The 19,885-nt window shown below is 36.6% G+C and overlaps 1 protein-coding gene across 1 annotated transcript in view; it reads left to right on the top strand.

Annotated features, from left to right (window-relative positions):
- The first annotated feature begins 1,955 nt into the window (after positions 1–1,955).
- LOC145673185 (uncharacterized) overlaps positions 1,956–19,885 on the top strand; it is a 29,424-nt gene continuing 11,494 nt past the window's right edge. Inside the window, exons 1-4 of the mRNA XM_081742651.1 lie at positions 1,956–2,202; positions 7,806–7,900; positions 10,282–10,423; positions 17,310–17,447. Of these exons, the coding sequence (XP_081598777.1) occupies positions 2,181–2,202; positions 7,806–7,900; positions 10,282–10,423; positions 17,310–17,447 (397 nt within the window). The 5' untranslated portion in view covers positions 1,956–2,180. The remainder of the gene's footprint in view (positions 2,203–7,805; positions 7,901–10,281; positions 10,424–17,309; positions 17,448–19,885) is intronic.

The raw sequence follows: 19,885 nt of genomic DNA, 5'->3' as shown, positions 1-19,885 counted from the left end.
ACGTAGTTCCTCTCATTATAAAATTTCTGAAGCTGCTGTACTTGATAGTGTTCCACAAGACTCAATTTTAGGGCCAGTTTTGTTCACCTTATACACTGTAGATTTGGTACCTGTTGTACAGCGTTCAAAGATGTATTGTTACGCAGACGACACTCAATTGTTTATAAAAGCCTTGCCTCAGGACTTATCACAAGTTGTTCGACTCCTTAACCAAGATCTTAAGGCTATCAGTAATTGGTGTATTGGTAACGGTCCTATTATTAATCCCTTAAAATGTACTTATACTGTTCTAGGTTCCGCTAATCAACTTAATAAAATTGCTCCTGACAAATTAGAATTACAAATAATGGACTCAAACACTAGCTATTCACCTTGTGTTAAAAGTATTGGAGTACAAATTGACGATAAACTTTCTATGAATAATCACGTCTTTACTCAACGTCTCTACTCTAGGAATACTAAGAAACTTGTACAAAATACGAGACTGTCTGTCCAAAGATACCAAGCTACTGCTGACACAAACGGTGATACTGTCTTTGTTTGATTATTGTGATGTTGTGTATGGCCCGCTTCTAACAAAAAGCAATGCCATCCTGATCCAAAACGTACAAAATTCATCCACCCGCTTCTGTTACAACATACGAAAATTCGATCATATTTTGCCTATTTTCTACAGCAATAGCATGCTGACAATGTCCAGAAGATGACATTTGCATTATTGCTCTATCATTTATAAAATACTTAAAACAACACGTCCCACGTATTTATACAAGAAACTCACTGCTAGGTCAACTATTCACACTCACTTAACACGCAAAAGAAATACGTTTGATAGACTCAAGCAAACCACTGCGGCATTTTCAGTATTAGCACCAAGGTCATGGAATGCTCTAGCAAATGTTGTAAAAGAAGCTAAAACATTTAATTCTTTCAAGAAAATGTTAAAAATTTATTTACTCAGCCAACAAAATTTAAGTTCAGGTACCCATAATTTGTATTCTATCACTTGAATCACGTAAATGAAATCAGACTTGACTTGGTACATATTCTTTATTAAATAATCATACATTATAAAAATATTTTATCCCCCTCCTCCCTACATTGTGAATCACAAGCATAGCTTATTTTGTCTCTATGTTATTGACCGGTATGTGTTTGTTTTCATGTTTGTATTTGTATGCTTTTTTCTTTTTTCACTTGTCGTACTTGTGTGTGTGTGTGTGTGTTTTGTTAAAAGCACCACTTTTTTCTGTTCCTTTTTATCATCTTACTGTATACCTGTATTTTTGTTGTATATAACCTAATCTTTTGACTCAATTGATTGTTTTTTTTTTTTTTTTTTGTATAACTCAATGTACTTCCTTGACAAGGGTTAGGTGGTAGACCAGCAATATGCTGAACCTCGCCCGCTTGAATAAAACCTTTTACAATTCAATTCAATTCAATTATAATTGCCAAGAGACCTATATTTTAATCACGCTCGACCCTAGTCATGGAACTAAATACACGGTACTCATTGGTTGAATTTATCCGTTTCTCGCTATGTAGCATACATCTAGCACAAATCAAATGTCATCTGTTCTCGTTCTTCGTGGCTGAGCATGCTAGTGCACAGACAAGTAATGAAAATCGCTTTTGGCGTGGGTTCGAACCCGGCTCAAAGAAAGTTTTTATTTTTAAAAATTTAAAAAAAAAATTAACATTAAAATAAGATTTAAATAATACTCATTTTCACTTTTATGTTATATAAATGCATAGAAAGTGCTTTACTGACACACCTTCCTATTCTTTCCTTCCCCAATCCTTTCTTACTTCCCTTCCCCGGATAGTGTGCTCGCCGCTGCACGTCATCCCTCAAACGTGACGGGCTAAATGGTCTTAAATGCTGAGAGCCCAAAAATCTAAATCCTAAATCCGTTTAACCAAGTTAAAACAGTTGGCTAGAGTAGTGCGTGAAAAAAAAAATGTTGCTGGTAGAGCGATCTTTGCTGCTGCAAATGTAACCGAAGAAGTAAATATGTGACAACTTAGAAGAAGAAGAAAAAGATATGAACTATTTGCGCTATTACGTCCTTCATTTGTTCAGTGCAAGGCAATATTGTGCGAGGGTGGTAGTGAAGTTATGTAGGTAAAGCGTTTCCAAAAGATTTACTCTCATAGTACTTCCTTATCAGTGAGAAATGGAGTTAATTGATTTGAACGGTAAGAATAAGAGATCGTTACAATTCTTCGTACCTACGAAACATACTTATTGAAACATTTAAGAACTGTCTTTGCACTAGAATAACGCATGTTACGGTGAATGCTTTTTTTTTTTTTTTTGTATTTTTTAAAATGTTTAATTTATTAAAGTGTTCTCCATAGTTCGTAAAATATAATAACGTTAAACCGATAGCGGTCTTCGTAAACTATGTTGAGAATGAGGAAGTGTTGCTTTGAGAGTGATCATAACGCAGACAATTGCCTAATCAAAATAATAATTAAAGTTTTGGGTGCAGATTAAGAATATGGGTTCGAGTAGATATTAGAACATGTAGAACGCATTTTTAATAGACTGCTAGTACATCCAACAATCATATATCTCAGTTCCAGAACACTGGCTCGCATCCCCATTGAGTCATAATGAAGTAAACAACATGGCCATTAATCCGCCTTCACTAGCTATCGCTCGTTTGGCAGTATAATGGGAATTGAATATTGAGCTTTAATAAAGGAAGGAACCAACCTGGTTACTAGCCTACCTTACCTACGCGTGCGGGCCAGTATTCTGGAACCTTCTCCAATCATATTTTTTATACGGTGTCTGCACAGATTAAAGGATCAAACTTTTTGTGACTATAAATATAGCGTTTTATGTAAAAACAGTTATTCATGCAATAAACACGCACCAATTTGTGCTAGGTCGTCACTAGGCCTCTAAGGAATATTTCTATCCCTGTTCAGGGTAGGGTGAAGTTGCTGAGATGTATCGATAGGTAGCAGGCGCAAGGTGTGGCTGTGTATGCGTTAAACAAAACAGAAGTGCGAAATAGACGCACCAACTTTTGCGAGGTGATCACTACAAGCTAGCTTTAAAATAAATTTGCAGCTTTTCGTTATTTTTGTGGTCAAATATTTCCCCCTTTCATGAATAACTCTTCTTTTGTATTGAACGCATTACCTTGGAAATTTGAACATAAACAATGCGTGCGAGAAGAAGTTATTTAAACTACAGCACAATGTTTTTTCTTAGTGAGAATTACTTCGTTTACGCTGTTTACTAGCTCCCGTCGTAAGTATACAGGAGCTTACGGTTTCACTTCAGGTGTGTGTGTGTGTGTACGAGGGGGTATCATAAAGTTTAAATTATCATGGTGTAAAAGTCAGGATACAGGGGTTGTTGTGATTTGTAGTTGTTAACCCCTTTCTATATAATCACCACCCATATTTACACATTTCTTCTAGCGTTCATTTACTTTACGAATACCATCATTGTAGAAGTCTGTACATTGTGCTTTAAACCACTCTTCCACCACACGAATGATGTCATCTGTATTGTCAAAATGACAAAAGATTCTTCATTTAGGGAAACAAGAAAAATCACTGGGTGCGAAGTCGGGAGTATAAGGCGGATACTCCAATATCTCAAAGCCACACACCCATGCTTTGTCGACAGCAACTTGAAATGAACGAGCTGGTGCTTCTAAGAAGGTGTCAACAAAGAAGAACCCAGTGTGCAGATACCTTAGACATGTGAAGTTCGTCATGGATAATTTTCCACACACTATCATAACTGAGACCAATCTCATTCATAATCATTTGGATGGTTACACGTCTGTCTTCGAGGATTAAACACTCCAGTTTCTTCACAGTGGCCGCATCGTCCGTCAGGGATGGTCTTCCTAGTCTTGGATCGTCTGTGAGGAACATATGACCAGTTGGAAATTTCCTTTTTCCACTTTACTTTGGTGTCATGAGATGGACAATCATCGCCATGCACAGCCTTCATCTCATTATGAATTTGTTTGGCATTATTACTCTTCAAGTGCAGGAACTTTATCACACTGCGAGCCTCAATCTTATCCATTTTGCACTTTGGTCACTTTTGGCACACCCTATAAAAAATAACAATCATTAGTAGCTAATTTCCTTAAGATCATGCATATAAGAGCCGAACATAGCGCTGTCAAAATATCATCATCATATCTTAATAACTTCCTGGTGATAATTAAAACTTTACGATACCCCTTCGTATGTGGCACTTTATTTCTTGGTAACTACTAGACCGCCGGATCTAAATAAAATTTTGTAGACAAGTAACCCATCGTCTAAGGAATAAAGATATTTAGTGGCCGGGTACATGTCTCGGCTCTACTTGTACGTGGTACTTCTCGGTAACTATTACTCATATCTAAACGAAATTTCGTGGGCAAGCAGCCCATCGACTAAGGAATAAAGATGTTGGTTATATTTGGTAGCCAAACTTGAATAGGAAGTTTGCTTTGTTGCCCAGGTTGCTTTGTGTGTGGTATTTTATTTGCACTTTCTATGGAACTTAAACAGCGAGCAATCGAGACGCCTGTCTTGCCAACAGTGCCAACAGCGCCAACAGCTTTCTCATATCATAAAGAATATTAAAAACACGTTCGACTGAGGTGCTTACTATCCTAGCTATCTCATGTATTTTAACTGGAGTTTCTTTCAATACAATATTATGAATTGTATTTACTAGTTCTTAAGATGTGACTTCTTCCGTGGTTCGTGCTCGTACGATCGGAACCAAATTCTATGAACCACCTCCGTACCATGCCATAAGATGGAGCAAGCCTCCATAATACATGAGGCTGTCCGAAATAAGACTGATGGTTTTTAAAAGTGAATAGTTTTAATATGGTCAGAGATACAGAAGAAATAAAGCATGCATTTTAAAGGAAAACTCAAAAAGTTTACTTCGTCTTACTTACAAGTCATTGTAACTCAGTGTAACTCCACGTGAGCTCTATTTGTTACTCTTACAATATCTAGCCTGAACTCAATCTCTCTCTACGTATTCTGTAACGTCTGAGGTGTTACTGAGACAATCACATTCCTAATAGTACGGTTTTTCAGTTCATCAAGGTTACGCACCTTGTCACCAGAATACACAAGGTCTTTCACATACCCCCACAGGAAGAAGTCCAGGGGGTAACATCAGGAGAGCTTGGAGGCACCTAATTGGCCCATCATGGCTTATCCAACGGCCAGGAAATTTAGTATCAAGGTATTCGCTCAGTTGTAGGCTCCAATGTGGCGGGGTACCATCCAAATGGAGTATCACTTGAAGTTGCAAATGTTGTAACTGGGGAACAGCAAAGTGTTGAAGCATGTCTAAGAACTAATTTTCTGTTATGATTTGCTCTATGAAAAAGAAGGGGTCAAATATGAAAAAGAAGGCAACTGCATTGTGTGTTAAAGCACACCAAACATTCAATTTGGGAATGTCTCTAGAATGTTCTATATACACATGCGGATTCTCAGATCCCCATATCCTAACATTGTGTGTGTTATCACAGGCAGACAGGTGAAAAGTTGCCTCATCAGAGAAAACAACGTCCAATAGGAAATTATGGTCATAATCAATCCTGTCCAGAATTTCAGTAGCAAATGCTGCTCTCTGTGACTTACGTAGGGCTTAATTTCTTGCAAGGATTGCACCTTATACGCGCGCAAACGTAATCGTTTATGTATCACATCGTGAACTGTTCACTTTGGAATTGCCGGCTCGCTGCGCGAATTGATTTCCTCGGGCTACGTGAGAAACACGCTCTTATTCCTTCCACATTTTCTTCTGACACACGCGATTTACCACCGCTGTGATGTTTCACTACACTCTCCGTTGATAAAAATTGATCCTTTCACGCCAGGATACTGTTCCGTGATGGAGGATCCTTGTGGTAAACACGTCGAAAGTTTTGTTGAACAACACTTTTTGTCTCTGCAAACCACCACACGCGTTTCGCTTTTTCGATTGCCGATGCCATTTCTGTTTATTGGCGATACTAGTGCCGTCACCGGTAGTTGTTCAAGTATGAAAATTTGCTGAACAAAATTTTTTGAGTTTTTCTTCAATATGAATGTATTTTTTCTTCTATGTCTCTGACGATATTAAAACTATACACTTTTAAAAACCGCCAGTCCCATTCCGGATACCCTGTACTTTTCAGTTTTTTTTCTTTCTTTCTTAATATTTTGTCCTGGCGGAAAGAGCTGCTTAATCAACAAATAAAATTAACTGTTTTCCATTTCAATACTAAACATATACGTGTTCGGTTTAGAACGCTCCAACAAGAGTGTAAATCATGAAAATCAATCGCAATTCTCAGGGTTTAATTATTAAAGATGGTAAACTTCAATTAGGGTAAGGGAGGGAAAGTTCGAAACCAAAATGCTATTTATTTTTCGTCTTTTAAACGAATTAGGGAAGGACCAAATTTATGCTGTACATAAAGTAGTCATTGCAGATTATGAGGAAAGTAAAATAAACACTGTGTTACATATACTTATGCCGTAATATTATAAATACGAAAATGAAGAAAAATGGCGAACTTCTTATCATATGCTTGAAAATTCGCCATATATCCTATAATATATCATTTTATCGTCACAAAGCCTAATAGAGCCAGAATTGGCATAGAAGATAAAAAAACTACTGAAAAATACAATACAAATATGTATAATTACCATGTTTCAGAGGAAACATTTGAAACATATTACAAAGGTAAACATCGATCTACAAAGTATACGATATTAACAAACGCTCTTTCAATCAGATTCTAAATCGGAACCAGGTGCATCACTGTTATCGCACATTATGCACAAACCACACCGTTTTATTGAACCTTTGTCGCATTCCGCATGAAACCAACTTAGCAAATTAAGCATTGGTACCAATCAACATTTTTTTACCTTTGGGATTGAAGTAATCCTCTCCACGGTCACCACCAAATGTTGACTTGATCCGTTTAGCTTTCCTCACTACTACTTTACTCCACTACATCCTGGTTAATGAAAAGCCAATGTCAGGGTTGCCAAAAACCATGTTTTTTATTGAAAAAACAAGAAAAAAACATTTTTTTTTGTTTAAACCAGGTTTTTTTGGTTTAAATAATTTGCTCTATGTATTTATATCACATATGGACAGAAATAAGTTTGTTTCGCCGTGGTGTTATTATAGAATAATCGGGTTACGCTGGAAGGGGTTGCATAAGCTTAAAGCGAAATCCAAACCTCGCTGTGGATCATGTTGCCTCAGAATTACAATCAAATCCGGTCCGGTATACAACTTAAATTATGTGGTTTATTAGGCTGATGGTGTTGAGTGGCTTCAACACAAACATGGACTTATCTTGCCTGAATTTCCACCTTAAAATCTCGTTATCTGCGGCTATTAGTCTTCCACTGCGCGGTGCTGGAGTGATTCCTTGTCTAGGTTCTTAATACGATGTTAGAACAACTATGTTTGATCGGTCCGTAGCGATGTCTACTTTGAACTGCGCTAACCAAAACCTGCTGATTACACAGACGTACGCTCATCTTCTGACTATCTCATATGTGCCTAAGTTAGGAACTCTCAGTGCGAACATCATCAAAAGCCAACAGAACTGTCTTGGTCATCCATATAAAATATACGTAATTCTGAATGATAATATCCATTTTTTTTTGTTTCCTGTTTCTACAACTTGGAAAGCGTTACAAGAGTATTTTGCAAATGTATTTTTGTAAACTGGAGGATTCATTTTAGTAATATACACTTCCATTTTTGTTACATGAAATTGTGCATCTCATAGAAAACGGCTACGAAGAAGACACTTGTGAATCAGTTTTAAACTCAGAGGATGTGCTGGGGGATTATGAGATATGGCTTATTCAGTGTCCAAAATCGGTAAGTATATTCAGTAACAACAATTGCTTCTTTTTCATTCATTTCTTTCTTTATAATAACCTACAACTTACTTATTTTGTCTCTAAATGTTGGAATCGATTCAGACATTTGATAATGTTTTCAGTGATCACTACATTGCTTTCCCTATAATCGTAAAGTTAATACAAATAATACATATTATAGAAGTTGAATAATTGTGTGCTCACTACTTAATAGTAGCTATCAAAAGACAATAGTTCTTCTGATTGTAAGATATCTACTGTCCCTTTCATTTACAATAAGTCGGTATCATGAAACCGCAGTCCCATGTTCACAAACATTAAAACCTACCTGTTTTAGAATTCATATACCTTTATTTTTAGGTAAATGTAGTAGTAAGTATATTTTTCTTACGTGTAACCTTTTTGTAAACCCCTGCCTAAAAGTTTTATCTGCAGTTTAAGTAGAAAAGTTTAAATGAAAAGTGTTAAAACTCTTCTCCGTAGCAGTAGTGTATACTGGATTAAAAGAAATAAAAAGAGTCCATTCTTCAGCTGAAAGGGTTATTCATGGCCTTGTTTGGTTAATAATAATAATAATAATAATAATAATAATAATAATAATAATAATAATAAAACCAGGAAGTACCAAAACGCAACAAATGATTCCTTCTGCGAAGAATTTTTCCAGTTGGAGCTTTTTTCCGCTGCTCAAAGAAACACACATGGACGTTAAATACAGTAACGGAAAGAGGGATCTTTTCAAAGAATGGTAATTGACCAAGTGATTTTATTTGTGAGTTGTTTAAAATTTTTGCTTAACATACGATAATATCCTTTAAAATAATTTGTTTCAAATAATACTAGAATGTTTTTACTCCTATATAAAGTAAAATAAACGAGTAAAAACTTGGGGCTTTCTGTTTCCCAAAAGAATTTCTTCACTGTTGTATTAATACTAATGTGGAAGGGACACTTCAGCAAAGTGCTTGTTTTGAATTGACACGGGCATTTAAAATAATAATAATAATAATAAAATATATCAATCTTAACACTAGATAAGTCATTTCCAACTGAGTCGATATGTGACGTTGAATGACGCATTTACAATCTTAGAAAAGCAGAGGAATAGACAATGGGGAAAAGAGAGAGAAGGAGGTTGAATGGGTACGCGTAGTCATGGAGCCACGAATCTTTTGTCTATGAAGCAATCGAAGCCCTCCCAGGTGGTCTAGTGTCTGCTACTTCGGCGTACGATGTCTCGGGTTTGATTCCCTGTGGGAAAACATTAACATATTTTAATACGTTTTGGTGGTTCGGACTCCATCTTAAACAGTACGTCCAAATGTCTCATATAGCCTCGGTGTTGAAAAAAACGCTAAGCTTCAACAAATAAACAAAACAAATGACTACACTATCGATTTCTTATTTGCCCATCGTACTCCGTCACAGATTGGTTGGTTAGTTACAGTTTAGCGTCTCTTTCAGCAGCAAAGCTATATGAGACGTAGAACTATAGCATTATAGCTTAACGTGGGATCTGAAACACATGAGCTTCATCGGGAATCGAAACGTCTCCCGCGCTAGAGATGCGCACGTTAACCACAAATCCACGATAGAGCTGTGTGACATCATAGACTACTTAGTTGAAAATTACTGCACTATGTATATATATTGAAACAGCAGCAGCAGCAAATCCCGATGCGCTAGTGTTCACATCTGGTAAAGGAAAAGCTTTAATCAATTTGTTAATTTATAGGAATACCAACTTCTTTCTTTTTAAAGTATTTTATAAATAAAGAAAAAATCTCAGAGGTGGCTAAATAATAGCGCTGGTTGAAATTTAAAGTTTTCAGAAACGAGGTTCTGTAAGATACGGATCTGAACCACTGAAATGCGTTCAAATTGTAATGTTCTTGGAAACAGAACAAGTGACTGTATATGTCGTTGCATAGCCACTTAATTTTGGAGAGAGTAATAGGAAAACGCATCATTGAAATATATATATATGTAGTATAGAGATAATCATCCTAGGTATTTTGTCATTATTGGCATGTCACTTGCTGCAACTGAGAAGCGTGCATGCTTCACGATCTTCCGCTAACCTCTTTGTCTTCACGTACGATTTCTCTGTTTTGATATCGTCCATTAATTGTAGTCTCCTTCGCTCTCTTTTTCCTGCCACCATACCCTTCCTCGTTTTTCGGTGCACGCGCACCAGCCACTTTGTCACGAAGAGGTATTTTTTGAAACATGCTGTGATCAAAATAATTATGTAAAGAAATTATCATGTGCAAAATTAAAATACGAAATTATCATATTTTGTAATTATGCATATTTTATTGTAAAATGTTGACCTGTAGTGAAGTTATTTCTCATATGATTATGATTATTTTATTGCAGATAGATCCGAATGCCTTTCTTAGAAGAAATTTCTCAGACGTCTTCAATGATTCCGACGAGTATAGAGCCATATATACCAGGAGTACTGTTCATAATTTATCATGTGTATTGAAGAACAAGGATTCCGAAAAGTATGAACTTGGTATGAATTTGTTATTAAACTTTTTTTTCTATTAATTTTAGTGTATTTTAACGCAACTTAGGGGGGAACGGTGGTTCAGTGATAGGGTTCCTACCTTTGGTGCGTTGGGTCCCTGGTTCGATCCCCGGCCAAATAAGTTTGAACAACATGTCCATGGGTTTTCTCGGAGTACTTCCATATTCTCATTTCACCAATTCTTCCATCATTATTCACTTGCCCTAATCATCTGTCTCCCTTAGCCGTTAAAGGGCATAATCGTGGGACGTTAAACTGAAATATTTTATTCGATTTTAAGGCAGGGTAACGAGTTAAGTATGTGTATAAATTTCAGCACCGAAAAATAATTTATTTTTAATATTTTCTAATAATAATAAATCCTACTATTGGTAGTACATGGGATAATTACTTTTCAGCTTAGTACATTATAACCTAAGTATAAACGTTCTTACGAGTACCTCGTATCCAGGAATTTATTTATTTATTTTTAATAATTTCATTGCTCGCTGGCATCTTTGTCAATGTCTTCTGTCGCTGGTAAACTAGTAACATGTGGATAAGTTCCTACCTTTCTGCGAAATGTTATATGAGGGACAAGGGAAGTTAAGTTCTCACGTTTTAAAAAGAGTTAAAGTTAGCTCTTGAAGAAATCTGTTAAAAGGTGGAAAGATATTTGAAGGGCGATACGTGTTTTTCCTTCGTAAAAAAGTTTGTATAGTGTTTTTAGTTTTATGTCACACGATTATGTTCTAAGACTAAGGAAGACGGTGATAGTAATCCAGGAATTGGCGAAATGAAAAAAGTGGGAGGAAACTGGAGAAAACCCACTCACACGGTGGTTGTCCATCACAAAGCACGATTTGCGCAAGCTAGATTTAGAGCGAAGTTCAGTTCTTATGAAAACCGATTCAAATGTAGTCATGTTACAGACGAATGAACGTAGATGCTTTAAATTTGACGTTAGTTTACTTCAATTTTTTTTTTTTTTTTTTTTTTTTTAATTCTGCGGACACGAGGTAAGAACGTTTATATTTAAGTTATTCAGTATTATCGTATAACTACAATTACTAATTATCATGCATTACCAGTCAAAACTTGCAGTGTATGAGATGTAGTAAGAAATCAAAAAAACTGTAGCATATTTAATCCTTTAAAATATCTTTGTTATCATCTATACAAATGATTATCAAAATAATAAAAGCACCTGAGTTAGAAACAAGTTACACGTCCCAGTTGGCAATAGTCAGGCGGCAACCACAGCGCCTGGCTGTTGGTGATGCTGCATTAGGTCAAGTCCCGTACTACGTTAAGAGTAGTAGAACGGCAATGAACTGAGCAGACGATGAGAGTGAAATGAGCGACCTCTGTGATTTCGAAAGAGGGTAGAGTGTTGACGCTCGGTTGGGATGCGAGCGTGATGAAAGTGCAGTGTTGGTTATTCGTGAGGGACAATGCCCAAGGTAATGACAGCTTATTAAACTCACGGCAAAACACCGGCAAAGAGGAACAGTGGTCGGTGACAGGTCACGCCGAGCATTAAAATGATTGTCACTCAGAACCGCCATGCTACTCTGACGAAGTGACAGAGAAACCCAAGCAGACTGTGTCGATAAAAACAATCCTCCCCAAGTTATATAACCTGAACATACGGAGACGGGTTGCACGGGCGAAACCACTTATAAGGGACCATCACGCTTTAGCAGGGCTCATTAGTGCCAATATGCAGCAGTTGGTATCTGGAAACGTGTGATATGGTCAGATGAGTTATCGTTCGCCTTATTTACATACATGGACCGTGTTTACATGTGGCGGACACCCAAAGAAGCGTGTAGTCCACAGTATCTCCTCCTAACCATGAAACAAGTTGGCGGGTCTGTGATGCTGTGGACCGCAATATCCTGGTTTTCAGTGGTTCCTGTGCTGACACCTACCGATTGCATCATTCCCTGTCTATGTCGCCATTTAGGGGATTGTGTGCATCCTTTGATTCAGATGTTTCCGTGCAATGATGCCATATTCCAGGATGATAACGCGTCCATTCACATAACTAAAACTGTTCCGCGTGGTTTGGTGGACATCAGGATGGAGTTGAATACCTCCTCTGGCACAAACCTGAACATAAATTGAACATCTGTGATCCGTTTTGGAGGCATGGATTTCCCCCTTGGTTTTCTCTCAAGATATTGAGATGCACTGCACACGGAATGGTGTAATATTCCATTTGTTACCAGTCATGATCTCTATGACTGTATTCCATATCGCATCATAGCTGTTGTGACTGCAAAAGTTGGTCAAACACTATAGTAATCTGATAAGTTCCTCTTTCCTTAGGTGTTTCCTTTAAATTAACCCGTATCTGTATGTTTATTATAGACAGCAGTTATCCTAAGTCACAGCTAACAAGGAATGCTTCCTCAAAATAAAAGAAGTTTAAACGATATTATAGCGCAATCAAGATCGGAGGATAGTAAATACAGACAACGGAAACATGCCTGTTGATATAAATCAAACTATCTTGAAATGCATGTAAACTATCACCGGGAGGTCACTGAATGTTGTGGTCGGATGCATGTAGTTAATTGTGCACCCGTTTTTTTAATCTTTACCATAGACGTTTCAGTGACCGCCTTATCGCTTTCTTTGGTACGATTTCCTTAAAGAATTCTTACGTTGCTTGAAGAAACGCATTGCCGTTAATGGGAAATTATTTCTAAACCTGTGAACAGGTAAGCCCAATTATTTTTTAATGTAGAGCTTAAATATACCTGCTCTCACCCGTGAGTTTGAACCAAGTGAGAAGGATTCGACACAAGTGGAGAACGAAAGAAAATTCGAATCATTGCGTTACAAACCCTTCAGTTGTGTTCTTTTTAAAATAAAGAAGTAAATTCAGAGTGTGTAAGAAGTTGGCTTCGATAATAGTTTATTCTACAGTGCAGGAATGTTGTCGCTAATATGATTCTTCGAGCAGGAAAAAAAAAAAAATGAATCGTATTGAGGAAAATGAAAGCCGATGGCTGAAATTGTGGTGTAAACATTAACAAAATGGATGCTTAAGTGAGTACAAGCTTTACTGATAATAATCAATGGGAGCATAACGCATACTATTCAGCTATCAACAAACATTATTGTCATGGCACTACGTCAAATTATTCTAGCTTGGATGCGTGTATGATGATGAAATCATATATAGGTATCGCATGAAACATCGTTATAAATTAAGGGAAATACCACAGAAAAGAGCTATAAAATTTCCAGACAGATTGGAATGCAGTCACAGTAACGTGATAATGTTGCCAGAGTGAAAGGAAGAAAGTTTCAGGTGAAGCAAGAGAAAACTTATAGGACTGATTTGTCTGTAAGAATATTGAAAAGAGGAGTTTATACAATTCTGAATTACTTGTATAATTTTGTTTAAAATAATATAAAATTGATTTTAAAAATATGAATAAAAAAGCAATTCAAACGTGAAAGAAGTGTGTGGAAAACGATAGCAAAAAGAAGTTGGCAAAGAAAAACTAGACGTAGCAAATAAAGAGAATACGGTAGCAAGTTACGTAAGGGATGTACTTCTTACCTTGTGTTGAAATTTAATCTTTTCCGCGGCTGAAAGTCTATTCGACGAACTGGACTGCATTGTGTGGAGATACACAAGCTTCTGGCGACTCGTTTGGGCTAAATTCGGTTTTCTGGTGCGGACACCCAGATTGCCCAATGGGGAAGCTAAATAAGAACTTAATATTGCGCGAAAGCAAAACCTTGTTCATCGTCAAATATTAATTTTAAATAACCCTGGGAGATTTTGATTCAGCAGTGTTGGTATTATATTTATTGTTATAAACATGAACTAAACTACTCTTTTTAACAGTTGTTTAAAATCTTCGCTCAAGTTATACGAGGGGGTGCTAATAAAGATTGTCATTTATCAAGAAAAAATTGAGCAAGGAAGCTTAAATTCCCACATTATTCCACATATTATTTCCCTAGAGGTCAATGCATTTGCGACATCTGTCCTGCAACTTTTAATTCCTTATAAATAGAAGTCTTTTGTCTGCTGCTGTAACCACTCATCTATAGGATCATTTGCCGCTTGAAAACTCTGAAAACGGTAACCTTTGATATGTTTTTTGAGATTCGGGAACAGATGATAATCGGATAGAGCTAGGTCAGGCGAATAAGCGGGATAGGGCAACACTAGAATGCCTGGGGTAGTAAATGTGTCCTGGTTTCAGATGCCATGTGTAAGAAGGCATTGTCGTGTAAAAGCAGAACACCTTTGGAGATTTTACCACGACGTTTGTCCTTGACGTTTTCGCACAACTTCCTCAAGGTCACAGTAATATGCTGCATTAATCGTTGCACCCACTGGAAAATAGTCCACCAGCAGAACTCCGTTCTTATCCCAAAAGATTGTTTCTGTGCAGACCTCTTCACACGGCACCGCGGAGAAGAACTGTGCCTCCATGCCTTAGACTGTTCTTTAGTCTTGGGATCATAACAATAGATCCCCATCTCATCACCAGTTACGAGTTTCTCCAAAAACCAACCTCACTTTTTGCAAAATGTTCCAAAACTGTCTGCGAAGTTTGTTTAATTTCATCGTAGATCTGCGTCACACTTTTCCCTTGGAGGAAGAGAAACTTCATGATGGTCCTATGCTCCTCTGGACTGAAGCTTGCCAGAGGTGCAGCCATGTTCAGTTTTAAAATGAAAAAGAAAAGGATGTTAATATCATAGAACATTGCATTTTGCAACATAGTCTATACGATCCTGCCCTATACACCCTGCTAATTTCAGCTTCCTAGCTCAGGTTTTTCTTGGTAAGGCTCAATCTTTATCAGCACTCTCTCGTAATTGAGTATTTTCTTGTACTTTCAATATATATATATATATATTTGGAAGGAAAGGAAAGATCCTATACATATCCATTAATAAGGGATTGATCAAAATTGAAAATTTCCAGCATATACAGATTTCAAGCTTTTTTTTTTTTTTTTTTTTAATCATTATAATTTTTCACCCATATTATAAAGAGTGGACTAAGACATATAAATGAAACTATAGAGTTTGCATTATTCTAAAAGTAGATAATGATTTTTCCTTTTAAAAAATCGTATATTTGTACTACTTTCTCTGTGCCGACAGGTCGTCAATCTGCACGTTAGAGAGTTTATATTGTGTGTCATCGGTTCTTCTAACGGTAGATTACAAGATAATAATGCTTGCGTTAACTATGCAATTTCTACCTTACTACTTCACTTAGAAGTGTGGCACCTGTAGAAGTAAGTCACTTAGATATTACACTTGAATTATTAGACTTTGTTCGTGTATCTCTTCTTACCAAGTTTATTCCGTCTTCAGAATATTCTAAATTGTGAACAATTTTGCAGTCATCTCCTTGTTAATACTATACTTCAGAATACACCTTTCTTTTCACGAATTGTATAGAAAGAAAGCATGACGATCACCATGATAACGGAGAGGAAATGGCGACATCATTTTTTCAGTCTATAATCATGTATTATTACTGTTTTTTGAACCAAGGTTAGTCAACTTAGGCTTTGGTGTACCTGTTTACTTCCCACTATACTGGATATCTTCTATAAATAACTAAGAAAGTTATCTTGTTTATGGTCGCATCACAGGAAAACAGTCGAACCTTTTGATATGAATTTTCGAACGTGATTAGTACCTATCTCGAACAGAGTATTTCTCATGTCACCGAATAAAGCGCGTACCCTACGGAGGGTTCAAAATTTATCCCAGAAACAGAGTATCTCAGAAGCCCTTCAAGTTAGGGAGAGAAAATGCGATTTGTATATAAACTAATTAAATAAAATTCGATATACGTATATATAAACTAATGAAGAATAAGAGAACACGTGTCTCCACATTTTCGAAGATTCATCTTTTAAGAGGAGTAAGAAGCAATATCCATAATTTCTTTCTCCATATTCAAATGGACATTATCTCTTTCTCTGTCATTACGACAAAACGGCTCAGTCATAGCACTTGGCTTGGGCCAGTTTTTTATCATGTCATTTTCATTAAAATGCATATCTCAAGAGGAAGAAGAGTGTTCAAATATTTTCATAAACTTATTTTACCTGTGAGAGACGAGCATTTCAGTTAATGTATATCTACTCAACATAAAAAATATTCCTGAACTATGGCCGGCTATACTGTTTTTAGTTAATAGTAAGCACACCAACCGTTTCTTGCTTTCTAGACCGAATTCTACTCTTAATTCAAGAAGCTCCCCAATTGTCTCACGATGCTGGGCCAATACAGAAAATACATACACTCACAAGGAATATCAAAATATTTACCAATCTTCATTAAATGAATATAAATTTGTGGCCTTTAATAGTCAAAGTTTTTTCTTTCTTCGTTAATAGAGCAACTATAGAGTGGATATAAAGTTTAGAGCTAGCTCATTATGAATTGTACGATACTGGTTGGATGGTGTTTTTCTGACGTCGTATATGAAGATGGGACGTTTGGAATGGGTATCCTAGTATTTCCTGATCTAATATAAGCTGCATGGACTTTATTTCAGAAATTGTAAAATCATAGGAATTGCTTGGCCTATAGTCCAAAATCTGAACCTTATGTTGCTGAAAAGAATTCAAAGAAATGTGGTAAAATATTTGAGGACATATGAAGCATATTTTGCATTAAGATAATGTGCTATTCGTTTCCTAGGTGGTTTTGGACGTTATAGTCTCCCTACATTAAGTAGAAACAAGCAAGAAAGAGGAAAAATAATGTAGATAACTGTGAAACTGTAGGGAAACTGTGAACAATATAGATTTCGATAGCAGGAGATAAATTATTTTATCATAATTGTACGCATATACATTCTGAAACAATCACTTTCTTTTTTCAGTCACCATGCCTTTAGAGGGTCATATTCGTCTCTCAAAAACGGTGTCAGTTCCGGAAGGTGAACCAGTCGTACTACCCAAAAATAAAGGATGGAAGATTCCAAAGGATCTGAAAATTCGTCATCCATTGTTGGGAAATGGTAAGGAATGTAGACTACAATAATAACTGATAATACTGAAATGATTCTGGCTTTATTCCTCTCACGTCCACTTAAAACCTTCAGTGTAGTTTCATATGAAAGCTTTCAGTATCTTAGTATGTGATGGAGCAAATATAGATGTATTTTGATTCTTCTTATTTTAATACTTGAAGTAGTGATGGTGAAGGCTCAAGAAAGTTTCACAGTTTGGAGTGTTGGACTATCATGAAGTTTTTGTTTCTCCAGGAAGTATGCAAAGGACATTCACACTGAGATGTCACAAACATTAGAGGGCTATTGTCCTTCCTGCAGCACTTTCAGAACCTGGAAAGCTAGTTTCAAGATTGGCTATGTCACTATTGAAGAGGAGCCCTGCAATGGCACCCACCAAACTCAACCTACCGGCAATATATGATGCTGTCCATGCACTAATCCTTGAGAACAGAAGATTAGCCGAGATACTGAAATTCTCTCGGGTGCTTGTTGGGTTCATTATCAACATTATACTGGACATGTGCAAACTTGATGTCGAAATGTCTGTACATGTTATCAGAAGGAGCGAGTTGAAGCATCTAAGGCAGTTTTGACCCATTTTGAGGCTAGAGCTTAGTTTTTTTCTATTTAATTTCATTTTATTTATTTATTTATTTATTTTTTTTTTTTTTAAAGTTAGTCACTGAGGATGAAACATTATCTTGAGATCAAGGACAGTCCATGAACTTTCACACCCAGAAATCAGCAAAGGTCAAAACTTCAGTTTTTTGGGGGCAAAGATGGTTGGTGTATTACCTACCTTGGAACACTAGTATCCCCGGCGAATATTATGCTAATCTATGGAGCCAACTGCACGAGGAAATTAAGATGAAATGCCGCAGAAAGTTGTCCAGAGGGATTCTGTTATAGTCCACTTCATTCTGAAATTGTGTACGTGAATGTGGGGAAAGATTTTCACACGGTTTTATGGTCGTTTCTGTAATAGATATTGCCATAATGGCAAACTTAACGCTACTCAAAGTAGACAAGAAGGCTAAAATCAATGCAGTTTATCACCAGATTATTGTTTTGGGGTCACTATACCGCCATATTTCATCCCTATATGGCAGCAACACCCTCGCGTTGTCATCCACCAGTACAAGGCATCCAGCCATACGGGAAAGTGAGCGGTGATGTACGTATATTGAGCGGATGGCACCTGAAACGGAAAGTAATATAATTCGTTTGTCAGACATTCCTGTGAAATCCTCTGATACACTTTTCATCTCATTTCTGGGTTCCTGTTGATCAAATGAGCGTTGGGCCGTCGACAGCTGTAAACACGATGATTTTTGGAAAGTTCGTTTAGGGGAATAGAACAGATTTGATTAGTGTGCTACACTAAGGTTTTCTTCAGTGGAAACTGAGATCCTAGTGATAGTTGACAGACAGGACTTACAAATCAAGCTCAACCGTCGATGACGTCGCGCTATTTTTTAAGCTGGGAAGGGTACCAAATTCGTTACATTGAACCTGAAACGACCTTTTGGACTTTTTTTTTTTTTTTTTTTTTTTTTTTTTTTTAATCAGTACTTCACTAGATACAAAACCTGGATCCATGCACACAGAAAACACCGGCATTAACCACTTGGACATGAATGAGCATTAAAATATTAGTTTCAAATGAATCAATTATTATACATATAAATCTGAAGAAGTTGTGCTTCTTAGCCTATAATATATACTGTCGATTCAGTGGTTAAGACGTGATTAGCTTCCTGAAGAACTGAACTTGAAATTAGAAATCAAAATTTCGAAAATACAACTATTTTCAAGGTGCTTACTAATCAGTGGACAATTTCAATCGGTATTACATACTGTAATTTGCTAATGACCAGAGACTACACTCAAAATCATAATGTTTCTTTCTTTCGAAAAACAAAAGAGTTTACATTAGCATTGTTACTCCTGTATATGTTGTTAGAAAATTAATCCTGTATATGCTACTTGTTTTATTATTAAAAAGCTTCAATACATATCTTCATCACAGGATTGGCAGTAACGTATTCGTGTTGACCTCACAAAATCCAATCGCAATCAGTAACTTTTTGTGAGGTTATATTAAAGGCAAAATCCTTGTCCCTCTTTTTATATACAAATTTACATAATCTGAACAGTTATACCAATTTATCAACCTTCTTGAAATTGGGTTATAGCACACTTGTGACAATAATTCGGTTGTAGCATGATACAAACCATTGCAGATATGGATCATTCAGAGATCATAACATCGCATTCCTACTCTCTCTTCCCGAGATGTCTCCTTCTCCTGAACTGGACAATGCAATGCAGACATTTAGGAACAAAACCTGCCAAAAGACTTCAATATACAAAAACTGACACATTCTGAGAGTTCCATTGCCGCCATACTGTTATTAGATGTAGGGGTTTCAATCCGACAATAA

The sequence above is a fragment of the Thermobia domestica genome, chromosome 16, assembly GCF_964235325.1.
Source record: "Thermobia domestica chromosome 16, izTheDome1.hap1.1, whole genome shotgun sequence".
Lineage (NCBI taxonomy): Eukaryota > Metazoa > Arthropoda > Insecta > Zygentoma > Lepismatidae > Thermobia > Thermobia domestica.
This window is presented reverse-complemented; position numbering and strand designations above follow the sequence as displayed.